Source organism: Microchirus variegatus (assembly GCF_963457635.1).
Source record: "Microchirus variegatus genome assembly, chromosome: 6".
In the NCBI taxonomy this organism is placed as follows: domain Eukaryota; kingdom Metazoa; phylum Chordata; class Actinopteri; order Pleuronectiformes; family Soleidae; genus Microchirus; species Microchirus variegatus.
In genome coordinates this window covers 21,312,348-21,338,905 of record NC_139807.1, presented here as the reverse complement: position 1 = coordinate 21,338,905, position 26,558 = coordinate 21,312,348, and the positions used below count along the sequence as shown (strand labels likewise).

Genomic DNA, 26,558 nt, shown 5'->3' with positions numbered 1-26,558 from the left:
TTTCAAAATAATCCAATCAAAGCACAGGAACACTTTCATTCATTCATTATGTTACATCAAGTTTACCAGAGTGTAAGTTGTAAAAACCCACATTAAGACAGAAATATGATTTCAATTAATCTAGAATGTATTGTACCTTTTATGTGCGTAACATGCTGCATTCAGAGAGGATTTTAGGGTTTGGTCATAAATTATTGTCCTGAGGGCCACAAATACAAGGTTTTAAAGAAGAAATCATCATAAACTATCTTTACATGCAACACATTTATATTTTGAAAATTAAAAATAATGTAAAAATACAAAACATAAATGTTATAGCTGTGACTTGACCTCACTGATACTGGTTTCCTTTCCTGTGATTATTTCAAAAATAAAAGTATTTTTAAAATAATGTAATTATAGTTTAAATTGTTCAATCTTTGTGATTCATTGGTCTTCAAGTTCATGGTGTTCCCCATGTTGCACTGACTTTTGCAAGGTTTTAGGAAACAAACTAAAAAAGTGTGAGTAACAAGGAATAAATTAAATGAAACAAGCGAAGGGCCACAAAGAAAATAATTATAATTACATTAGAACATGGGATCTACAGTTTATACATGAAGAAAAAAAGCTGTAAAAATCCCAACAAAAATGTTTTGCCATGGCATGCAACCTCACTGATACATTTGCTTTCCTGTAACTATTTTAAAACAAGTCTGGTTGTGTATTTTTTCAGTTTTAATGTTAATATTAACTGTATAATTCCTTTCCCTAAACTTTATTACTTTGCCATCATATCACTTTTGATACTGTTCTATACAGTTTTTAAGAGTTGATTGTATAGGTTGTATAGTTTTCTCCCCATTTGCAAAAAATAAACCCAATTAAACTCTGTACAGTTAAAAAGGATGGAAATATTAGTCCTCACCACTGATAACATATTGGTTTTTAAATAAAACATAATTAATATATGGGTTTATGTTTTTGAGGGAAATAGTGAAGACAAATTGCAGTCAGAAATGAACCTAAGACCTTTGACCGGGTAAATCATGAGAAATGATTTCAGAGGTTTGGTTGCTGGATGTGTACAAAAATACAAGACTAAACTATGGTTTAGGAACACATAAAACATGCAGGTTAAATGAGACAATGTTTGTTTCATGTGAATAATGGGGTTAGACAAAGAGGAATTTAGTCTCACATTTTATTAAATGTGCATATGGATGACCTATCAAAACATTTCATTTAAAACTGCTGTTATCGTTGTAAACTCTGATGTCAGTCGTCATATGCAGACAATGACATGGTTATTTTCAGTCTTTACGGTGCTGGGCTGCAGCAGTTACTAAAAGGTGTGCTCATCACAGTACGTTTAAGACTACAACGTCCAAAAAAAAACAGGGAGAAGCAGAGAGGACAGGAATTGTGTGTGTGTGTGTGTGTGTGAGTGACACTCTTCTCAGAACCTGCAAGGAAAACATTTCATCATCGATGAACGAATGATGGCAGAAATATTTATTGACAACGTTGAAAACTTTATGTTCAGGCTAATATGCTATTACGGAAATGTTGATGTGCTCCGTCAATGTTAAATTATTATTTTTTTCACATCTGTAGCCACAGCACATCTTTGGGTGCATTTTCAAGAAAAAGCAGTATGAAGAAACTCATGCTGGCTCACAATGATGCGGCTTGCTTCAGGTTCCCAGACGGCAGAGCGCGCGCCAGTCAACTTATTGTGTCCACTAGTGTCCCCTTCATGTGAGGTACCTTTGAAGGTTTGTACAGTTGAATGTGTCGCTTGTAGGAGTCGGAAAACAGCGTTGTAGAGCCTTTCATCATAGGAAGAGCTGTTTTCATGAACTCATCCAGGCTGAGAAAACACTGGTGAGATAAAGACTCCAGACGTCACGTAATCCCGTCATGCAACAGTCGGAATCAAAACAACACCATTTTGGCAGGAAGCCTAATAATTACTACTCATTGTACATGTTTCTATTGCAATGTATAAGCATTCTGCAGAGTGGGATGAGGAGGGGGTTTATAAGAAAGGTAAAGACGTCGGAATATTTGAGGGCTGGAAAAATGTTTTCTCCGACCGTCTCCTTACTATCCCAAGAGTCAGAAATATTCAGTCTGTTACGCAAAACATATTTCTGTGGATTTGTGCAGCTTGAAACTGACACTGGTTATCCATTTGGATAGAAGCTTTTCCTGCCACCATGGCGGTGTGAACAAACCGAGTCACGTGACGTCCCGGGCTCTTTATGAGTTATGGTTAATTTATCATGTGATATATATAGGTGTGTATATATATATGTATTTATTTTTTTAATATATCATACCCATCTATTTATTCCATATGTTACGATCTATGGACCCTCTTTTTGAGTCTTCAATAAAACTTTAATAGAATTAATGATGACAGACAAGAATTAACTGGTACAAACAATGGAAAACACACATTTTCCTCCACAGGAATACAAAGATCAAGGAAAGACTTCAAGAAATACTTATTTGATAAAATCCAAGACTTTCCAGGCTACTGGGAACCCTGTTAACAACCAAACAAGGACAGGATGCAGGGTGGTTTAGATATTTCCAGGTCATTTTATATGAATGATCCTCTTTTGAATAATGGCCATTTGACAAAAGTAAAATGAAAAAAAAGAAGGGAGTGGGTGGACATCAAAGAATATGCGTTTCCATGTAGAGGAGGCATGTCATCGATTAATCATCTGTAAGGTCCTGAACAAAAAGGACCTCGGAGCGGCTGAGTCCTGCCTCTTTCAGACTGGGGGGGTTGGGCTGCTCTTCGGTTGGAAGGCAGGGCAAGACTCGGCGAGGGAAGTTTGTAACTATCTGAAACTTCTCTGGTGTTTCTTTCAGAGAAAAGAGGAAGTCATATATTACCTGGAAAAGGGAAAAAACAGGGAGATGAGTAGTCAACTAATTACTAGTAAAAGCAATGAGACCCCAATTCTATTTCATGGGGACTGACTACACCACAGGTGTCAAACTCTCGGCTTGTGGGCCACATGCGGCCCTCAACGTAAATGTCTGCTTTTGACATTTATAGATTGATTTTGCATCTTCATTCCGTATCAAAACAAACATCATCATTTTGAAATTATGTGAAATACACTATATAGACAAAAGTATTGGGACGCCTGACCATAATAACAGGGACTGTATCTATGTGTATTTAGATAGAATACTATGTACTCTATGGGCATGATTTACTAAAGCTTTGTGCGTGCAAAAACGTGCGCAAACTGGATTGCACACGCAAATTTGTGTTGATGCTGATCTACTAACAGGGCGCAAAGAGGAGTGTGTCCCTCAGACGGGCAAAATAGCACTCAGCAACCCATATAGCATTCTTGCCTTAATGCATATGCAATTTAGTCGTCTGTATTTGAAATCTTAGTAAATCAGGCCCCAAGTGTCCACAGAGTGCACACTTCTTGGAACAATTTCCTGAAGATTTTGAAGTGTTTCTATGTGAATTTGTGTCTATTCATTCTGTAGAGCATGCAGTCGGGCACTGATGTTGGAGGAGAAGGCCTGGCTCCTATTCTCCGTTCCAGTTCATCCCAAAGGTTCTGTTCGGGACAGTCTAGTTCAGGGATCTCAAACTGTTGGCCCGGGGGCCACATGCGGTGATAGAATATAATGTTTTTTTATAACAGTAATAATAAGACATTTGGTCATAATTATCCCATTATTAAATGTATCATATACAACATTCAATTACATATATAAATACACTCGTTAGGGCCCGAGCCACGAATGGCAGTGGCCGAAACGGCTCCTGGTATAAATGTCTGTTTTTTACATTAATACATTAATGTTGCATCATAAATAGTAATATATTAAGTATACGTGTGATATCATGATACAATATTGTGAACAGTTGTTTTTTTCCCCACTTTTTGTTCTCTAGGCCCGCCCCCTTTTGACCACAATAGATGCGCATTGGCCCCCAGGACATTTGAGTTTGCGACCCCTGGTCTAGTTCTTCCACACCAAAATTTAGCCACGTTCTTGCTTTGACCCTTGCTAACAGGTGTGGACAAATACTTTTGTCCATATAACGTCGTTATTGCCACATCATGGTGGTATATGGTGATATATATATATTTTTTTTTTTCTTAGGTCATGTCATTCCCACCCCTACGGAACAGTTAGTCATATTTTTGCACTTGACTGGCCCTTTTATGATCATGTGGCCCCAGGTCATTTGAGTTTGAGACCCCTGGTTAAAACCAGGATTATGATCTGATCCAATAGATTTGCAGTTTGATAATGGTGTCCCTTGGAATTTGTTCATGAACAATAGGGTTGTGCCGGTGGACGATGTCATCATGATTGGCTGACAGCCAAGATGTCACGATGGACAGCCACCATGGTGATGCCACGCCCCCACAAACTAATCCTAGTCTCTTCTAGTTATCCTAAAAACTTTGCAGGAATTGCTCTGTAAATTCAACTGAGAATATAACTAATGTATATGCATGCTATTTTAAAGAACTCCGAACTCCTGTTTTAGAGAATTTCATAGGCTTTCATAACAAAAGTGCACCCCGATTGGATCCCACCTGTCATAAATTCCCACCATTTATTTTGGGGATCTGAAGATGGAAGTTGTGTTTTCATATTTCATATATACACAAAAGGCAATCAGAATATGATAATTATTATAAATCTTACCTATTTCGGCCATGCACGGTCATACTGACCACAGGAAATTTCGTGCCACACTTCAATTATTTTTCCCCGCTGTTGGTCTAACATACCATTCACACACTTATTGTTTAAGTCAGTAGTGATATTTGTGTTGGCTTATTGTCCAAAAATTAGCTTCAATGTATATTTTATTTATATTTTATCAAAAAAGTGGAAAGTGACAATGACCAGCCTGGTCAGCTCCCTGGGGAAATCTAAATGTCAGAGAAAGAACAGGCGGAGCTATTCAGCACTAAGGTGCTGAAATGCACTGATGCGACCCTCACCATATAACAGAGATAAGATATTTAAATCAGTTTCCAGTTATAGTAAATTATAGTTCTTACATAGAAAAAACAATTATGTAAAGAGTAAAAGGTGCAAATACTATGGTGGTTAACCCTTCTGTTTGGGATACGTACCTATTATCGCAACTCCTAGCCTTTTATGATATTTAGAAAATACTAAAACTATGGCCTGCAATCTGTCCAGAGTGTGACCATCATAACAGACAATAAGATCATCTTGAAATTATATACATAAACTTCAAGTCGTGCATGCGAGTTCCAGCACACAACAAACACTTGTATTTGATGTGGTTTTTGGTGATGTTCTTGTACAAAGCAATGGATTCAATTCTTAATTCAACTATGACGAATTGCAGTTGGTGTGTGGACAGCTGTGCTACTCACCGTCAGAGACTGCCCAAAGAGGAATCGTCTCTCTACTCGTGCATTACTGGGCAGCTTAAACACTATTTTGACACTCTCCGGGTCGTCTGCAGGCGGCTCAGGGGGAAGACATTCTGACTTCCTCTCCTTCTCCTCTTCCAGTGTCTGGAGTCACAAAATAAAGGAGTGTGAAAATAAATTAGCAAAAAAATAAAATGTTGTACATATAAACTGGCATTGAAAATATTAATGGAAAACAAAACTTACTCTTCGTCTTCGTTCCTCAGCGAGAGCACTCTGTCGAACCTTCTCCTCCTCTTGCCTGCGCTGCTCCTCCTCCTCCCTCTTCTTTCGGTCTTTCTCCTGGTCTGCACGGAGGGAGGCCAGATAGGCCTCGTCCTGCTGCTGCCTTAGCACTTGAGTCTGGTTCCTCTCCTCCCTGATTAAAAATAAAATTAAAGAGTTTTTACCTGCACATTATTAACTTATTCTGGTACACGAGTGTGATGTTTAGAGAACGTGACAATTTATATGGAGAGCTGGCGATCTTTAAGGACTTTGGCTTTCGGGGTAACCTCAAAAATGGAATAATACAATAGGAACAAGAGCACAAGCCAACAGCACTACCGCATGACATCACCCCATATTTAGACTGCTTCAGATAGAGACAACAGCCACTGAAACAGTGGCAAAACAGTCCCTTTAGTGACAAGTTGACTTGCAGCGACAACATTGTCACTTCCTCTTTCAATGGTGTTGTGCCATGTCTGCTACTGTTCTCCACAACTCGACTAGTTTTGCTATTTAACAGTGAAAACTCACCCATAACAGTTTAGCGCGGTCCTAGCGTCACGTCATCATCTCAGACAACTACTGTGTCTGTCATGCTCTCTTTCAGCCGCTGAATAATCCATCTGTTTGTTGTTTTTGTGACGATGAAGTCTGCTAACACGTTAGCATAAAGATCGCTAGCTTAAAATGCTAACAGTCCACACACCAACAGTCTCTGAGCTTTCGCTGTCATTGTGAAGATGTTCAGCCACAGACAATTAGTGTCATGTTCTCCTTGCCTTCCTTTGTCAAACAAAGCTTTTGTTGATGACTGCTTTGATGACAATCACACTTTAATTTTGCACTACACACACACACACAGCACACATAAGCACAGGAAAGTTCTATGCACTATCTCTCCCCTCACTTTAGGGTAAGGGTTACCCTAGAGCAGGGGTCACCAACCTTTTTGAGACAGAGAGCTACCTTAAGGGTAAAAAATAATATGGAGGGCTACCACATTAACATTTTTTTTTGTTTACCATTTAAATGATTAATATTATGCATTCAACTGCATACACATTCATCCCAGTGCTTACTCCTAACGATTACCAGTTTTTATAAACAATATCAAAGATATTTTACTGAGTGATCATACCGATACATGCAAGTGAGGTGAAGTGAAGTGAGCCCGCGGGCACCGTATTGGCTGCCTGCGGGCTACCAGGTGCCCGCGGGCACCACGTTGGTGACCCCTGCCCTAGAGTCTGTACTGCATATTAATTAGCCATGTGTATTCTCCGTGATCGTCAGCTGATTGGCTGAAAAAGCAACAAAAGCTCTGGAATGTGAGATCGCCACACCCAAACTAGGAGTGATTCACAGCGATAAAACAACCTTAATTCAAACAAAAAGTTTTTATGGTTTTAAGACCCACAATACTGTGTCAATAATTTTAACATGATAGAACAGCTGCAGCGCCCACCGCCAGCATATTAAAAATGCATAGCTTTTAGGACTATCAATGCTTTCTGAACATATTCAGACACTTTTTAAAAAATACCGCGATAGTACCGAAAACCGAGATAATTTTGGTCACAATAACAGTGGGGTTCAATTTTCATACCGTGACACCCCTACTGTGCATGTCCTCGCACAGAGTGAGACTGAACATAGGAGCTCAGCTTCGCGGCTGAGACACAAATAAACCGCGGGACGCTGCCGCTGTTCTGCCTGCAGTTATAAAAACTAGGGCTGTAACGATACACAAACTCACAATTTGATTTGTATCATGATTCGATACATTCCACAATTTTTTTTTATTTATATAGCAACTTAATGTAACATTTAAAAACAAATATTTTGGAATACTGTGAACAGATTTGAACATAAATAAATAAAAAAACAAAGATTTCTCTCTTTTCTGTAACAAAATAATAATGTGATACAAAGTAAATGATCAATCAGACTGGGATTTGTCCCCAAAGCATGCTGGGAAGTGTAGTTCTTCATGAGAAGCAGTTTTGTTCCAGTGGAAATAACTTTTTTGGTTTGTTTTGATAAACAGCAAAGGTAAGACAACATTCCCGCTTGTATTTCTTGAAAGTCAGTTGCTGTTTTGCTCTTATTTTGGGGCTGGATCCATGAATCTTGTTCGTAGAGTGATAAAAATGGTACCGTTAGAATCTGTGAATTCTCCGCTGTTTACATAATCACGCTGACGCTCCGGTGCCGCTTTTAAACATGTGTGCGCTGTAACAGGTTTTTTCTGCTCCTGCGGGTTCGATCCATCTGTGTTTTAACTATGTTTGGTGAACATAAGAATGGTTTATATAAGCTTTTAGCTGAGTTTCTGACCTTTCTGTGGGTATGCAGCATGTCTGTGTTTGTTAAAGTTAGACATGGTTTTATGAAGCTTTTGTCGCCGTGTCTGACGCTGCCCCGGTAGCGGGGACATCAGTAAAGAAAAGATTAACGCGATTAAAAAACATAACGCGTTAATGATGACTGTAATTAATTAATCACAATTAACGCGATAATTTGACACCCCTAATAAAAATACGTTTGGTAGCACTAACAGCTCATATCATGTGGCTGACTGGAAAAATAACTGGGAGTTAGAAAGGGCGTTTCGCGATTCTGTTTTCTCACGCCACGAGACAGGTTCGTGGCTCAGAGTATCGCCATTTCGATATGCATATCGTTACAGCCCTAATAAAAAACAATGAACGATTATTAGACTAAAACATTGAAATAGGCCAATTCTTATATGTTCATTTACTCAAAACGGACAGAACAACCTTAGCTTACCGTTTTTAAATGATATGCCATGTTTGTAGTAGTCATCTACTGTCATCTACTGTCATCTACTTTTGAAAAATGCTGCCACACTGTTGATGTATTTGACATGGATGCAAGAGGAGGACTGACTGTAGCCTAAAATGAAAAGCTCAAAATTCAAGTCTAATTAATGGCAACGCTAATCTGTCCGTCTCTCGTTAGCCATGGAGCAATAACAAACCACTGGGTTGGACTAAATCAAAGTAGTGGAAAACAAGGGGGGGGGGGGGGTGTTCTCTGAAGACACGCCATTACCATTACAACACCCCCATTAGCATTTGGTACTTTCCTCCTAATGAGATTCACCATTAGAAAACAAAGATAAAAAAAAAGAAAATCGAGTCGACCAATCACAATTTTGGTCGAGCCAGAACGTGTCGACCAATTAATCGACCAGTCTACTTGGACTTTACAGCCCTATTTCCCACTTTAATTTTTATTACATTATTATCCGACTTTTCTGATGAGATCAAATGCAGGAAAGACAGAAAACACACAAATCAAAGATCAAACAGCACGAGTACACAAATTCACACATTAACAAAGAGATGGACAGAAAGACACATGCATGGTGAGAGAATATATTTTGGGGAAATTTAATACGGTTTAATTTTTTGATTCTAGATTCTGATAAAATAACAAAGCACACAGATAGATTGAAAAATGTCTCCAAGTATTGCGGTTAGCGAGTGCGTCTATGCATAAACATACAACTATTTTGTTGTTTTTTTTATCCTGTTTGGATAAAGCCTCTAGTAACGTGGCTTGTCATATTAAAAATGCTTACATTACATCAAATTTGAGTCTCATTAAGCATCCACAAAAGTCCGAGTGAAAATAACTATTCATAATGATTGAAAAAACTGGTTTGAAAACAGCTCATTTTGCTGTTTGGGGGTCAATGACAAATAAAGCTTCTAAAAAGGTATTTTTGAAAAGTATTTTCAATATAGATGTAATTCATATTTTTGAGTCCAGTACAATGTGTTAGAATAGTTATTCAATATATGAGACCTGTTCAAACTGTTTTAACTCATTTTTTAACAGTAACAAAAAAATGTCAGGTAGCACAACCAAATATTTATAAAAATATATATATATTTCTTATATTTATTTTAAAATTAATGATTTGGTAACTATCCCTTAAGGTGTCTAATTTGGATAAACATTTTTATCATCGTGTTTTTTTGTTACAATAATTTAAGATTTTTGCTCTCTGTTGGTCAGGTTTTAAGCATCCCTAACATCCAATTTTACATTTAAACACAGGAAAATAATAATAATCACACAAATACACAAATTCATATTTTCAGTATAACTACACACGTTACATTTAAAAACTATCTGGTCACTTTAACTTATCATTTATGGGTTTAAATTGGTTGCACCACCTGACAACATTAGTTACGACATGAAATATGCTGAAAAAAATGCATTTTCATGTCAACTAGTAACATGTTTTTTATACATCAGTTACACCTAACCCTAACCCATCAAAAATAGTTCACATGACTTTACATCTTTATGAGGATCGAGTACAGTTGCAATGAAGTGCAGGGGATCCGGGTAGATGTTGTGGTAACAGATTCTTAAGAGCAGAGCTCACTTTCCATTGTTTTCACTCTGTGGTCTCAATCTTTGTGTAGAAGATGATGCTTTAGCGCTGTAATTAAGGGAATAACAGATGAGCTGGGGCCTCATGTGCAAAGGTTGCGTAAGCACAAAAACGGGGCGTACGTCCTTTTCCACGCTCACGTTCAGATGTATGAAACGTGGAATGACCGTGGAAATGTGCGTTGCCCACGGCATGGATTAGTAGGAAGCCAACTTCATGGCTGGCGTACGCCCGTTTCTACAGCTATTGTTCCTTTGGCGACACTTAGTGGTGATGCTGATAATAATGTGAAAACATTAGTCATCAGAGTGATGCGCACATCTGATGACATCAGAGACACACTTATGAACAATTAACACCTTGCAAATGGTGCAATCCGACGTGAGCGAGTATTTAGGGAACGCGAGGATTTACTTGCAAACGATAATAATTGGCTCATAAGCCGATTTCGGTCAGGAGTGTTCCAGTCAACCCTGAGCCGAGCCATGCCAGCTGTGTGGGACGGAATCATCCGAATGTCATCCAGGTTCATCAAATTCCCATACAATGCTGTTAAACAGGTCAACATTAAAGCACAATTTTCAGCAAGAGCCGGTTTCCCTAATGTAATCGGAGCTATTGACTGCACACACATTGCTATAAAAGCGCCATCACAGAATGTGTTTACGTCAATAGGAAACATTTTCATTCCATCAATGTTCAAAATATGTGATGCGCAAATGCAGCTAACATCGTGTAAGGTGGCCTGGTTCAACACATGACTCATTCATTATGACTAACAGCATGGTTAGAACAGGCTGGAGGCTGGAACAGTGCACGATGAGTGGCTTCTGGGTGAGTAAATAGTTTATAATAGTTTATTTTAATTGTCCCGTATGTAAACCAGCGCAATGCATATTTGGGCATGTGCGCATTTACATAGCATGTTTTTGGATTTCTTTATTTTCTGCTGGCGAAATTAGAGCTACAGAGCTTTCTAACAAGGCCCTGATTGTCTCCCTGTGTTCAGTATCCATGTCAGTAAAAGCGGGCGTAAAGTTGGAAATGTCAGCTGCGGCGCACTTCTGCATTCATTAATTGTGATAAAAAAATAAAAAAATTAAACATGAGTTAAAGTGTTTAATATCCTGCCATCTTTACGCAAGAGCGGTGTGTGAGCAGCTGATTGTATGACCTGTTGCGGTCACTTCGCTTCGGCGGTGAGCAGAAACCCTCTGCTTCACCTCCACCTTGAGATCTGACCATTTTTTTATAATCTGTGTGTGTGTGTGTGTGCGTGCGTGTGTGGGCTGCTCGGATCCCACGGCATTTACAGACTCACGCACACGCTCCCACTCACGTCTTTTTTTGTCATATTTATCCCTGTTGACAGTGTACCAAACGACATCTCCCTGCGCATTTTCATTCACTCACTAGAATCTCTTGCTCAGACTGTGTGAAATTCCTTTACTTTCCTTTGTTCAGTGCGTTATTTGATCAAAGGGGTGAACCGCAGGGCCTATTTAAATTGATTTGCATATGTAAATGGGGGCATGGACAGGGAGGAGTTTGGCACCTCTGCATGTGCGCTCAGTTCCCGGGGATATGGGATTTACAAAGGGAACGTGCTTGGATCCATGTGTAGCACACTTTGATACATCAGAATTTTTTTGTGCGTACAACAGTTTCTGGGTTTTTGCATACGCCAAAATCCATGTAGAATTTCCTACATGGATTAGTAGGAAATCCATGCAAGTCTTTGTACATGAGGCCCCTGATCTCTTTAGTTAACTGCTCAAAGAGAGAGAATGTTCTCTGGTGTTAAGTGAATGTCGCAGGGAGTTCATAATCTGCTCGATAAGCAGCAAAATTTCGCTTTAGCACAGAGAGACTTTTCAGAATTTAATAGGTGCTGTTCCACAGTGTACTCGCTGTTTTTGGCCACCAAATTATCAGTGCATCCCTAAATATAACATCTTTATTGACAAGAACAATGTAACCGTAATAATGACGTATTTGATGGTGTGACTTGTGTGAAGGGAGCACTCGCCGATTACATGGCGGCATAGCCTTGTTCCCTGGATTAGAAAAATCAGTTTCAAAAATTATTTGAAATAAATAAACGACAAACTCTCTTAGAAGTGGGAGAAACCCTGTAATAATAATAATAACTGTTGTAGAATTTTGCAGCAGGTGAAACTGGATGTTATGCTTAAGTCCATGCAGCATGCGTAGTTCGTAGTGATGTGACGTTCCGTATCGAGGCTTTGAAGCGTGAGCTGAGTAGGGGAGGGGGCGGGATGCGCGTATCGAGGCTTGCTTCATTTAGGGAGGAGCTGAAAATTATCACGTCCGAAGCCTCGCTGCCCGGCTGTACCACGTGATTGCTTCGGGAAGTGGTTCGGATTTTGCTGCGAGTTGCGAGAGCGATATAAACCCCTCCATTCAAAATGTGGGTGTTTGGTGGAGAGGTTGGATAGAGTTTGGATAGAGTTAGAGATAGTGATAGTTTGGAGAGAGGAAGAGATAATTGTGACCTGCCACGGACCAAGGGGGGCGCAAGTCAGCCCAGCGCAAAACGAGAAAAAAATAGGATTTTTTTTTTTTTTTAATTAATGATTTCCGTTTTTTTCAAAATTACACATCTTTTGAAGAAGCCTCAAAGCTTTGTTGACCAAAGGAAGGCAAAGAAAACCGGACAATAATTAAACTGTGGCTGACAGAGACAGCACAGCGACTGCTGGTGAGTGGACTGTTAGCATTTTAAGCTAGCGATCTTTATGCTAACGTGTTAGCAGACTTCATCGCCACAAAAACAATAAACAGATTAATTATTCAGCGGCAAAGTCAGCACAAACATGTGCTGATGTGCTTGAATCATGTGTGAATGACACAGCTTTGTGTATGAAGTATTGATTGTGATGCTAATATGATTTAGCAACGAGTTGTGAGTTCGGACATTATCAGCTCATTCAGTAACATACATACATAATATATTTTGTTTTCATGAAACAACAAAACAGATGATGGAAATACAGTGGTATGCAAAAGTTTGGGCACCCCTGTAAATGTTCATGATTTTCCTTGAATGGTCCAAAATACCTTCCTCCAGATTCCAGACTCTAATTAGAAGCTATAGGAAGTGTTTAGAGTTATTTCTGCAAAAGTAGGATGCACAAATGTTTTCTTTTGTGGTGCCTAAACTTATGCACATGCCTAATTTTGTTTAAATAACTCTTGCACACTTTCTGTAAATCATATAAACTTTATTTCACGTCTCAATTATCACTGTGTTTGTCTCCTATATGATATATTTAACTGAAATTTCTTTTTCAAACAACCAATGATTTATAAAGGGAAATCATGAAGATTGCATACCACTGTATGACTACACAAATGATAACAGAATAGCCCCCCCCCCTATATTTTTTTAGGCCATTTCATTTCAAATCTTAAGAGGATATTATGTCAAGATATTTTCATGTATTTTATATGTATTGTTCTGTGTAGCTCACATCAATAGTATATGTGCTCATACAGAGTAGGGTGTGGTTTCACTGACAGCTTAGACCAGTAGGGGGTTGTGCTATGTAAATGTGATGATTCTGTCTCTTGGCTCCCATAAGGTGTAAATCTTTGAGGCTAAAATTCTCCCTAAAGCAGTTTGAGGCGTGCCTACATTCAAATTGCCATATCTTCTTCAAATATTATCTGATCTGCATGTGTTGGACACTGTTGGAAAGCTTATAAATCACACTTCCAGAATCTGTAAATAACTCCAAATGTCCCTAAGTAGACTTGTGACCGGTTTTGCCATGGCTGGACACAATTTGGAGAGAGTTTGGAGATTTAGGAGTGAGTAGAGAGAGTCATGAGAGAATGGAGCCAGCTAAGAAGAGGAGGATGTCCCCTGTTCCCCCCCTGATCTTATTTCTCCCAACAAGTTATGTACAGTAATATTACTACTAGGGCTGTCAAAAGATTAACATTTTTAATCAGATTAATCATAGGGTAGCTGTGGATTAATCACGATTAATCACGATTAATTACCATTCATAAATATGCCAGAAAAATTCAAATTTTCTCTTTATTTTGTTGTAGGAACAGAGAGATAAATAAAGTATGTGAAAATATATAAATGTAAAGAACAATAAAATACTGTAAATAACTTGTAAAAACCTATACAAACTTAGTAAAAAAGAAACATTACATTGTAAAGAACCCACATTATAAGACAAATTATAAATAAATAGAAAAAATACAATACTGTAAATAACTACACATTGCACTGTAATTCTGACACTAATGTTAGCTGCTGTCTGTGTCCACCTTAGTTAGACAATGACTGTTAATGTTATGATTATATCCTTATCTGCGCCAGTAGCTCCACTTACAACTGTGTCTTTCTTTCTTTTTTCTTCATCCTTTTTTTTCTTCCTCTTCTAACGACCTGATTGATAACTCCTTTTCATTTTCCTTCAGCTTCGTTTACAACTTGCAGAACGATAACTTCACACAGGTTAACGTGAGGTGACGTGGGGCCCCGTTAGGGGGGTTGCCTACTGAGATGTCATAAAAAAATTAACGTGTTAATTCCACAAATTAATCATCCTGCGTTAACGCGTTAATTTTGACAGCCTTAATTACTACAGAAGATTTTTTTTTCTTAATTATTATTGATTGTGCAACGCAATTTATCTTCAGCTGTCTTTACTTTTGTACAAGGTGAAGTGTTTGCTATGTGCCAGGGAGCTGGGGTATAGCAACAACACCTCATCTATGCTTAGGCACTACAGAGCTTTGCATGAGAATAAGGACGACATCGAATGTGAACCAAGACCAGGTGAGCCATCAAAAATGCCATGATAATATAGCATGCAGTAATGTGACTAAATAATACAACAATATTGTACAAGTGTAATAAGATAATGTGTGTGATATTTATATGTGTGCTTTGTTTTTATTTTATTTCCTCAGGAGAGAAATCTCAAATAGATGAAGACCTGGTTAGTATGGTGATTGAGGACACCCAGCCATTTAGTGTTGTGGAGGACAAAGGATTTACAAGATTTGTTAAATTGTTAAATCCTAGCTATGTTCTCCCCACTAAGAAGGTAATAAAAGCATTACAATTTGTGCTTTTATTGAATAAAACCATTAACAATGTGGATAGGCAGGACTGAGGCTCAAACACGAGTTACATCAGTTACAGGACAGCCACACTGCTTCACAGCCACCTCATACTTTTAAACTAAATGCTTTTTTCTTTCCTTTAAGCCCTGAAAGCCATGGTGGAGGCTAGGTACCAGGGGATGAAGGAGAAAGCTAAGGCCAGCATTGAGAAGGCAGCAGCTGTGAGTCTGACATCAGATATGTGGACCTATCTACACAGAGGCCTATCTCGCTGTCACCTGCCATTTTGTCAATGACTCCAGCATATTAAATACAGTTGTTTTGGGAGTGCAACATTTTCCCAAGGCACACACTGCGGGGGAATGGGCTATTACTGACAAAGTTACATGCTTTGTAACAGATGGGGCTGCCAATATGGGGGCTTGTGCAAGGGAGCTACGGCTCAAACATGCCATATGTGTAGCTCATACCCTTACCTTAGTGGTGAAGAAGGCCCTTGAACAGACCCCTGAGATCTCTGACATCCGAGCCAAGTCCAGGAAGATAGTGGGATATTTCACGAGCAGTACCACTGCAAAGGTAAGTTCTGTGGCTTAATTACAGTTTTTTTAATGCTACTTTAGTTTATAGTTCTGCTGCCTTGATAATTTAATGAATGATTTTTTAATTGTATTTTGTAAGGAGAGGCTTGCAGTGGTGCAGGAACAATTGGGGAAGCCTCAACTCAAAATTATTCGGGAAGTGAAAACTCGCTGGAACAGTACTTACAATATGCTGCAAAGACTGTTTGAGCAAAGAGAGCCAGTGGGTGCTGCTTTGGCAAGTCTCACAACAGACATCTCACCTATTTCATCAGAGGAATACGGCATAATGTCCGAGTGCCTGGTTGTCCTAGGACCATTTAATGACGCAACCACCGAGCTGTCTCAGGAAAAAAGGGTGTCTGGCTCAAAGGTCATACCTTTGCTTGCTATGGTGGATCATTGCCTCACTGAAGAAATGGAAAAACCACCATCCACTGGGTCTTCTCCGGCTGAGAATGCTCTTGAGAGAAGCTGGATAGGATCCAAACCATGAGCATTATGTGCCTTGCAACACTACTGGACCCAGGGTTCAGAAAAATAGGGTTTCTCAGCCCTGCAAGAGCGAGTGAACCAGAAAAAAGACTGAAAGGAGAATGTGCTTCCATAATGAGGGCCACCACCTCCTCACCACCACAGCCATCAACGTCACAAACTGTTGAGGCTGTTTCACAAGGTACCATTGTTATTCCATTTGAGTTGCATTTATATGAACTGTTAAACTCACAAAAAGCTCTTCCAATTTCTTAGGTAACAACCTGTGGCGTCGCCTGGATGACAGCGTCAGGCAGACACAAACACAACCGTGGCAGCAGACGCAAATATTGAGGTCAAACGCTACATGATGGAGCCAAATATTTGAAGGCTGGAGGACCCCCTTCAATACTGTGAGAGACAGAAATATGTCTATCCCCATTTATACAAGTTAGCAGTGGCATTCTTGTGTACGCCTGCCTCATCTGTGCCCTGTGAACGGGTGTTTTCCAATGCAGGAGAAATATTGTCAAAAAAAGATATCGCCTAAGACCTGCCACAGTGTTGTTTCTATATAAAAACCAATGATGTGACCCCTAAACCATAATCACTGGCCATACCGCAACATTGCAAAAGCACAATCACTGTCCATACCCCATCCCCAAACACCCTAAATGAGGTTTACATTTTCATCATTTCCAAATAATAATTTTCCATACTGCCAGTATATATATATAATTATTATTATTATTACACACAGTATACTGCCATCACTACAATATACATGTTTTGCATACATCTTTATTTTGCTGACAGTTTTATTCACAGGCTTTCTGAAAAATGCCACACTTCAAATTCATGGCAACTGATATTTTTGTGTCCAGTAGATGTCCTACTAGAGCAAATGAAGCTTTGCACTGGAGTGAACAAATTGGACAAAAAGCTTTGTAATTCGTAATCAAAGCTCAGTTGTCATAAAAGCAAAGAACAAGTATGGAGGACAACCCAAGTGTCTTTTATGAAGTTTTATTCCTCACATTACTTACTGAAACTAACTTAATAGGTTGTAAACCGACAAAGCGTAAAGGTTCTGACGATCAGTTACAGTTAAAAGAAAGGAAAACAGAGGTTTAACATATAACAAAACAAAGCTTTGTGCTTTGATGACAACTGCACTTTGATTACGAACTGCACATGCTCCAAAGACTTAATCATTGCATCTATTACATAGTTTCACCTGCTGGAAAGTACTACAACTGTAAAATTCACTGTTGTGTTGGGTTAAGATGTCTTAACTCTTTTCTTTTTGCAAGATATGCTTCCCTTGCAGCTGGATCATTGTTAATGCTCACTCTGTGTCATGCTAATTTTGATAGTGATAGTGGCATCTAAAATGTACAAAAAAAGTGTTCAGTTCACACTGAACACTTTTTAAAAAACTAAATAGTTTTATGATAAAATTATTTTTTTCTAGTTTTACATTGGTTGTACCACCTGACATGGAAAGTGTACCAACCTGCATATAGTTGAAAGTAGTTATTTTTCTCAGTATTTGACAGAAATCTACAAATCTTTTAGCTTAGTCCCAAGGGTCTCTGGGGTTCCTCTGGCTGATGCAACATTCAGTTTACAGCTATTGGCCGCGTTTCCCAGATTCGTTAAGAAGCTCTTAACGCTAAAATCTTCTTTGGAGGGCTCTTAAGAACGCTGTGAAAGAAGAACGTGTTTCCCAGAGTCGCTCTTAGCTTAAGAAGATCTTTCACTAAGAAGGAAACGTAAGATCGAGCTGACCCACTCTTAACAGCCTTCTTAGCGATCAAATGTTCAGTGATCATAGCCTGCCGCTAGGGGCGTCTAGATTTCTAGGCTACAGTGATCAGGGAAATTTATATCCTCCACTTTTTGAAATAATAAAACAATGTTCAATGTTGAAATGCGCTCATAGCTGTGGACCACTGGCGCAAGAAACATAGGCTAATAGTAGAGAAGAAAAAACTGTTATTGAATTACACTTTTATGAGTTTATAGTACTACACATAAAGTAATAATAATAATAATAATAATAATAATAATAATAATAATATAATTCCTCACTTTCTGAGAGGCCCTCGTCCCCCTCAACATCAATGCCCCCTGTGATGCCTTCAGAGGCCATCTTTCCGATTATGGACAGGATTTTCTCTTCATCGGAAGTGAGGGTGCTCCACCACCCGTGCCCATGGCTTCCCTCCTCACCTGGGAACTCTTCTTCTTGGTCTGGCTTTGGAATTCCTGCCACTTCTTTCGCACAGCACCCCAGTCACGCAGGCCACATGGGCTGGAGGGGGACATCTTTTCCGCTATAGCCTGCCATACACGGTTCTTCATCGTGATGTTTTTCTTTCCTTTAGTTCCACCAAATAAAACTTCACGGTGCTGCCACACCTCGTCCACCAACACGCCCATTTGCGCCCGTTTTTTTGCTGCCGATTTCTTCCATTCTCACGTGTGTGCCAATATTCACGGGGGAATATATGCGCTAATGGGCTTGATTACTACTTGGATATACCTGATTGCACACACACACACGTTATCAAAATGAACTTAATGCTATATCCACGTGCAAACACTTTGAGCGGGAGAGACACGTGTAGACGCGCAACTAGGCTACTTGTTGTTTTCTTTTTTATTATTTTTTCTTTTCTTTTCTTTTTATTATATATATATATATATATATATATATATATATATATATATATATATATATATATATATATATATATATATATATAGTTATCAGCACATAATGTGAAGCTAATCCACTAACTCAGTACTCATCATGGATATCGCAAGTTCTTATAAACAACGACAATAGAAAAGATGGAGGATGGACACAGTAAAGCTAGAGGAGTTATTTCAGATGGGCAATAACAAGGTAGACAACTGGTGTGCTTGTCAAAACGCCATGCGTTATAACGGCACGCTAGAACAAATCTAAAGGTAACTTAGCCTTTATAGGACTGTGTAACGTTGATGGGCGTGCGTACCATAGCATTAATTCCTGCAGGCGCCCCTGAGCCTAATTGCACCTGTGTGGGGGGACCACGGGGCGCTGTGTGTGACTTATGCGCTGATAAAGCGGTGGGTGATCGATTTGCCTGGCATCGATTGATTCAGTTTCAGCACCACCGTGGTGAACAGCTCTCGTTAAGAGCTTCTTAAGAAGCTTCTTTGGCTTGATCTTACGGTTCTCCTAAGAAGGCAGTTAAGAACGCGTCTGGGAAACACCCGTATCTTAGCGCACCTTCTTAGCCATTCCTTCTTAAGAGCCTTCTTAAGTCCTTAAGAAAGATCGAATCTGGGAAACGCGGCCATTGTCTCTTGACTTCAAAATAAAGTCCGATGTTTATGGTCGCACCACCCTGATATTTAGGAAATGTAAATTGCTGGACAAAAGTTTTGCAGTTATTTTAGCAGCTTTAAAACTATTGATATTAGGGAAAAAACGTTATTCAAAAGACTTCAAACATAAAATAATGCCAGAGTATTTTGTTTTGAATTTATCATTATTAAAATAACATTTTTAATAGTTTTCTTAGTCTGCTCACTTGCTCTGACAGCTGCATCACCTGATATCTTAGGGGTTTGAGAAGCCAAAATATAAAATAATATAAATATTTGAATTTACTGAAAAATTTATGAAAATGAATAGGTTTTATAGAATAAAGTGATAGATGGATAGATGTCATTTTTTTTTTTTTTTTTTTAAATAATGGACACAAAAATATGCATGTCATGTCATTGACCCTTAGACTGGTTTAGACCACTGGGTTAGACCACATAGGTAGATATACATATGCATAGATACATATAGAAATAGGCAGATTGAGCAGGAGCAGAGCAGTTTTGTTAAACGTCACTCAGGGGCGGGGTGACACACTGAAGTGGATGATTTATGATTGGTATGATTTCCCATGTCATAACCCAGAGAGATAACTCCGCACAATTGAAACCCACATTTCAACAGTTAAAAAGACAAATATTTCAAATTTGGATGACAACTTAATTCTAATACGTTTACATGTTAAATATTATTTACATAAGACCCTAAATTACATAGAAGACTTTTGTGGATTTGGGTTTACAGAAGCTTTAATGCAAAACAGGCATTCCAATTATTTTGTGATTTATACACCTAAAATCCTACTCCCCATGTGGTTTTAGGGCTTTACAAAAACTGACATTGTAAAACCAATTAAGGCCTTTGTTTTTGGATAAATGAATTCAACAACCCTTCAGCCATCTTAAGGATCACAAGAACCCTGATCTTGTCGATACTGTTCACATAATTACAAGAGCCGCGTTGGAACTTGATTTCAGAGAACACTCTAAATGAATTCACTGTTTTCTTACCGTTCAAGGAGTTCTGATGTCAGATATGTTTGGTTGGCTTCCATGATAAAGGTCAGCTGATTGATGAGGTCCTCTGGCTGAATCACGCCCTCCAGTCTTCCCACCACTGTCATCTTGCGATCCTTCAGCATTATCATGGCCAGGAATGGATAGGTGTTTTCCCGCAATGCTTGGGACACTGAGGCACACACAGTCAAACATTTTCAAGTCAAATTTCCACCAGACATAGGCCTGGGGGCGAAATATCAATTTTATCGATTAATTCAAGTTTTTTGTTCGGGACGATTTAAAAAATAAAAACATTTATTATTTTCTCCGATTACTACGGCGCACCTTTTGCCCTTGGGAACTTCCCTGCGGGATTTTCAGTGATCTCGTTGAGCCCCGAGATTACAATAAAACACAACGTTCTCATCAATGGCTGAACTGTTTGTTTCGAACCGTCAGGCTTCATAAACAAGGTAATGACGCAGATACACACCAAAAAAAACAGCGATAATAGGAACTTCTGGTCTAGTTCCGCTTTAAAGCCCATTTCAACAAAAGGCAGTAGCACAAGTAAAGACAGCACTGCTGATTGCGAGTGGCGAGTCTTTGCTCAGGAGACCTCCGACGCAAGGATCAAGCCAAACGGTGCCGAACTGTAGTACATGTAAAAATATTCAACAGCCCCAAAAACATGGGTTAATCTCCAACAATTACAAGGGAAATGTCTAAAATCTCAATATTTAACACAGTAGTCTGGTCCGCGACTGGCATCATGCTGTCGCTGTATTTTAGTCCAGCAACTGTGACACAGACACGTTGTCTGTGCTACGGTCATGAGGATGTATTTCAAATATTTTAATTAACTGACACTGAAACACTGTGTATGTGTGTGTTAAAACATCATGACACTTCTATGAATATGTCTGATTGCACCGTCTCTCAGAACAACCCACTTTACAGAAACAGCTGATAAATAATAACAGAATGTTATATAAAGTAATAACAAGTCATAATATTCCCATACCTCTGTAGCCCTCAGGCTTGTTGGTTGAGCATGCCCAAAAGAGCATTCGTGTGTTGAGGAAGGTTATGACCTCTTCTGTACATAACGTGGAGCTATGAAGCAAGACATGAGCAGCATTACAATTTGGAATTTTGCATACAACTGCAAATACATACATGCAAACTTTCTAATATGTACTTTAACTAATACAGACACTGTCAGGATATAGTGGGAAACCTTACACGTGTCCTCTGCTGGATCCTAAGGGGTACTACTTCAAATGGTCCATGATAGAGCAGCATGGATTTTGAATAGTTACTTACAATTTAATGTCAACTTTACACCCGACGCTTGAAATAATATAAAATTACCGATAAAAAATGACAGCCCTACCAGAGACTGTACATTAAGTGTGGACATAGCCTTCCAGTTTGAAAAGTTAGAAGTTGGAAGTAGCAGTAGCAGTCACCAGAGGGTGACTCGACTGGTTGTCAAAAATTTATGGGAAAATTAGCCTACTTGGGCCACATATAATAGAAGAATAGCCTTTATTTGTCAATATGCAGGGTACATACACATGCAATTGGAAGGTCTGACGGGAGGGAAATCGGAGAGCCCGGAAAAACCCCACAAAGACAACATGCAAAAGACCAGGATTTGAACCAGTGACCTTGTTGCTGTGAGGCAACAGTGCTCACCACTACTAATCACTGTGCCACCATGCCTCACAGCGTGAAGTGAACTTCTCACTTAAAAGCCCTGGCCCAGCAGATGATTTCAAAATTCTGATTTTTAAAAATGTTTTTTAAATTATTTGCTTATCTTCATAAAAATAACTATTTCAGCTTTATTCTGGAAAAATATTAACTGATTCAAAGAGATTCTGCTGCTAGAACTGACAATAAAAGGCATTATTATTCATTAAGTCCATTAAAACACTGCTGTTATAATGGATAGCCAATTTTGGAGAGTAAATGTACAATAACTATTAGCATTTTATGCTCAAAGCAGAACCAGTAATTCTCAAAATGGAAATGGCAAATTTTAGTAACATTCAAATCAAAACAAGATTGGATAGTTTAGATTAGAAGAAAAAAACAAAACAGGTTTTGCCTGATATTTATTTGCTTAGAAAAATTGGCCCCAAGTCAAACTAACTTACTGGTCCCTGGTGTAGACTAGTATACAGTGTTTTGTCCAGTTACTAGGGATGCTACAGTAGGGTTTTCCCACGGTTCGGTATGCATGACGGTATTTGGGCCACAGTTTTTTCCCTGGTAGTTTTTCCTTACCCTGGTCGAAGGTCTAAGGACAGAGGATGTTACCAACCCTGTGAAGTCCCGTGAGACAAACTATAAACTGTGGGCTATACAAATAAAGATTAATTGAGCAACGGTACGGTTTCCATATCCTAAAATAAAACTACTCAGACTAGCAAAGGCAATATTTCATTGTAAAAATAATTAAAAGCACAGATATAATCAAACCACAAACAAAATAAAGTTTAGTGCTATCCAATACAAATAAACACAATTTTAACCCACTCACAGAAACTACAACTACACCACGCTGCTCCAAGTGAAAGACACGGGTGATGACGACGTAAATGAGAGGCTTGCTCAGAGTCGCACTGTGAATTTCAAATATAACTTAAAACTAACTTCACTGCGGTGCATAACCAGTGCTTGCAACTTAATGCTTGCACACCATGGTTTGTTTGTTGACAGTCCTTTTATCATACTCATCATAGTTTGCGCTGAATCAAATAATCCTACACTTAAACTGACTTAAACGAAGACAGTGCCTCTTCAAACTCGAGTCTCGTTCACTCGCCATTGTTTCTGCTGCATGAGCAGCCCATGGCACTGAGTGCAGCGCTGCACTCATGTCTCCGCTCCTGAAACGTACCGAAATACCTTTGTTTGCCAGTGTATTGAACTGAACAGGGCGCACCGAACGGTTCGGTAAAATACAGAATACCGTTGCATCCCTACCAGTTAATAGTTTTTTTTTTTTTTTTTTTAAAGCAGTCGACTTTATTTGCTATGTTTTAAAACAAAAAAGTAACTGGACAAAACAGACAATTGGAAAAAAGAAATACATTCTGATGACTGGCACGACCGGTACAAAAAAGAAAAGTATTTTACCAGCAAAACTCATTTGTGTCTTGATGATCATCTCCATGTAGGTACACTAATAGGTAGCGAAGCTCCCGTTTGGCATCATTCAGTGCCTATGTGTGTCACACAGAAGAAAAGCAACACAACATGCTGCAGTTATACCTTGTTGTAAGACTGCACATGATTCATGCCATAAAAAGATGTTCCACAGGGTCTTTTAAACTGCACTGTCAATGAACTTACCTGGCTATATGTTCCCTGGTAAAATACAGGGTGTGCCCGACCATACCTCTCCTCAAAACTATGAATAAAGGACACAACATCTCCAACAGGGTCTGTGACACGAGCACGAGGGTCTGGCCTGATGAACCGCAGGGCAAACCTAGAAGAAAGACATTGTGATGATCAATAAACCTCCTTTATCCTGTAGCTAAGTCTTTAAACCAATGTGCATGACTTACCGGAATATGTCCAGCAGTGTGTAATATGTAAATCTGAATGGTAGCATTATCAAGTAGTAACTCCATCCTAGTAACCCCTGAAAAGAAGAGCCAATACAGTTCAAAATGTTGTTGTGAGATTATCCTAAAGCAGTGATGGGAATGCAGACCTACCCTAGGCTGTGGCCTTGACACGATGTAACTATATACTCTATGGTCTGCTGTATTAACCTGTAATGGTCTGGATGGTGGCGGGTTAAATACACTGGGAACTCCTTCCTGCTCATTCAGTCTGTCTTGTACTGCGGCCTGAGAAGTAGAAAACAAAAGCTGACATAGCCTTGTAAATCCACACAGACTTTAGACATTTTCAATATAGGTAGTTTATATTTCATAGTTCATATTTATGGACAAAAACAACAAATGCTTGTTGAACAGAAAAACATTACACAAATCTAATGCAAAACATTCAATACAACGTGCATTAACATTGTTTCAATAATATATTGAACCTTCGTAGTAATGATATTCAAGAAAATTATCCCACAATATATGCTGTTTTTGCATTACTGCCCAGCCCAATGTTCCTATATGACAAACAAGCTGGTGACTGCCTGGGTGATATGCATTAAGGAGAATCTTCAGAGGATCCAGGCAAAGGGCAGCATCTGTCTTGATACATGATGCAGGACACTTACAGTTTACTAGACATCGGGTTTCGCCTGCTGAATCACATGTTCACTTGTGATTATTTTGTACAAAGCAGCCTACTGAATCATACTGTACGGCTTGGTGAAAATGGGGTTATAGATATTATTTAGAGATTAGACCAAGGAGATGACAGCACACACACTGAAGAATTTCCAGGGAGATTTCTGCAGACATTTGTGCAAACACACAGAGCATTTGAAATGCATTTAATTTACCTCTATGTTCCAATTATGCTGCTCTAATGTTCGTCGACATTGGTCCATGGACTCCAACCCAGTTAAGTCCTGTAAAACATGAAAAGTTAGAATTAATGTTTCAACTGCTCTGGTCAGCCCTTCCTCCAGTAGCTCATGTGATGCTGCTTAGTTGCACCAATTTCCTCATAAAAAAAATCACAGAAGCTTAAATTAAATTATGCATGTGTTTTATTAACCAACCATGTTGTTTCAGAATCAAACCTCAATATAAAAACACTCGACCTTCAAACAAGTATATTGGAAGTAGTTTTACTTTAATTTTTCTCATTTTTTTTCAATCTGAACGAAAACAATCGGACTCCCACCATTGTTGTCGGCCTTGAAGCCTCAATAAACAAACAAACAAAACTAGTTCAGTCAGGATACGTTAGGTTAGCTAACTCTCTAAAATACAAAGTGGTTTGCCGGCCAGGTAAACAACTGTAGACATTCGGGAGCCGCAAACGGGTTGTAAGTACGGGGTGAGGAATGAATCGTACTGAACACGGCTACTAACAGTAGTATCGTTTCTGAGAAACTCCAGTGACAGCTCAACCATGACTGCTCTGCAAATGTTAACTCATCAACTGTTACAGGGAGCTTCATTAACGTTAGCCAAGTTGACGTTAAGTCCACAATAATTAGAAAAGCACGCCATGTGTAATATTGGTGAATACGTGAATGCCATATGTGTACCAGTGGAAAATAAACACAAACGACGCTTCACAAGGACACCCATGGCCCTAGAAGTGTGCTATATGTTAGCATTATCGGCTAACACTGACCAGTTTTGCTAACGTTAGCCGTGACTACAACTGACGGGTGAAGCTAGGGGGCTGGGGTAACGTTGCCGAATTTGACTGAGCAAAAAGCGCTTTAGCACGAATATATTGTGTTGTTTACGTCCATTTAGAATCAACACGAACGTATTAGTATACAAGGTTTGAAAAGGACACATGTTAGTTGTGTACTTGCGCTGCCTACCTGAAACTGGAGGAGTTTTTCGGTCTGCGCCTGTGATAATTCTGGCTCCTCTGGCGCCGCCATCTTACCTTACCAATCACCTACCAAGTCGTAACAACGTCAGCTGCCTTTCCCCTTTGCAGACAGTGCTGTCGCAGCCTGGGCGGACTGGCGTCACCTAGCGGTGTGGACGTAACCACGTCGCGAGGACAGAGGACATAAAGAGGAAATATTGGTAAACTATAGCTCGGTGGAGTGTGTGACAGAAATACGTACATTGACTTTTATTAAAATTAGTGCCTTTGACCAATATCTTATTGAGTTAAAGGCGTCCAGTATAGCATAGGGACGGAGCGGGACTCATTTCCACCACTGGATTTGTAAATACGAAATAACCCTCGAGTATCTTCAACATTGTTATTTATTAGCATTTT

The 26,558-nt window shown here is 39.1% G+C and overlaps 1 protein-coding gene across 2 annotated transcripts; it reads right to left on the bottom strand.

Annotated features, from left to right (window-relative positions):
• Positions 1-1,281: 1,281 nt before the first annotated feature.
• On the bottom strand, positions 1,282-26,253 carry faf2 (Fas associated factor family member 2). Of its 2 annotated transcripts, none has more exons than XM_083890715.1 (11): positions 26,146-26,253; positions 25,141-25,209; positions 24,389-24,523; positions 24,236-24,312; positions 24,018-24,156; positions 23,802-23,887; positions 21,676-21,767; positions 20,664-20,841; positions 5,646-5,817; positions 5,400-5,543; positions 1,282-2,892 (listed from the first exon to the last, which is right to left on the bottom strand). In XM_083890715.1, exons 1-11 carry the CDS (start codon positions 26,206-26,208, stop codon positions 2,710-2,712), a joined length of 1,338 nt encoding a protein of 445 aa, XP_083746841.1. In that variant the 5' UTR covers positions 26,209-26,253; the 3' UTR covers positions 1,282-2,709. The 2 variants fall into 2 exon arrangements, with proteins under 2 accessions (XP_083746841.1, XP_083746842.1); XM_083890716.1 differs by having other exon boundaries at positions 24,446-24,523.
• Positions 26,254-26,558: the final 305 nt, after the last annotated feature.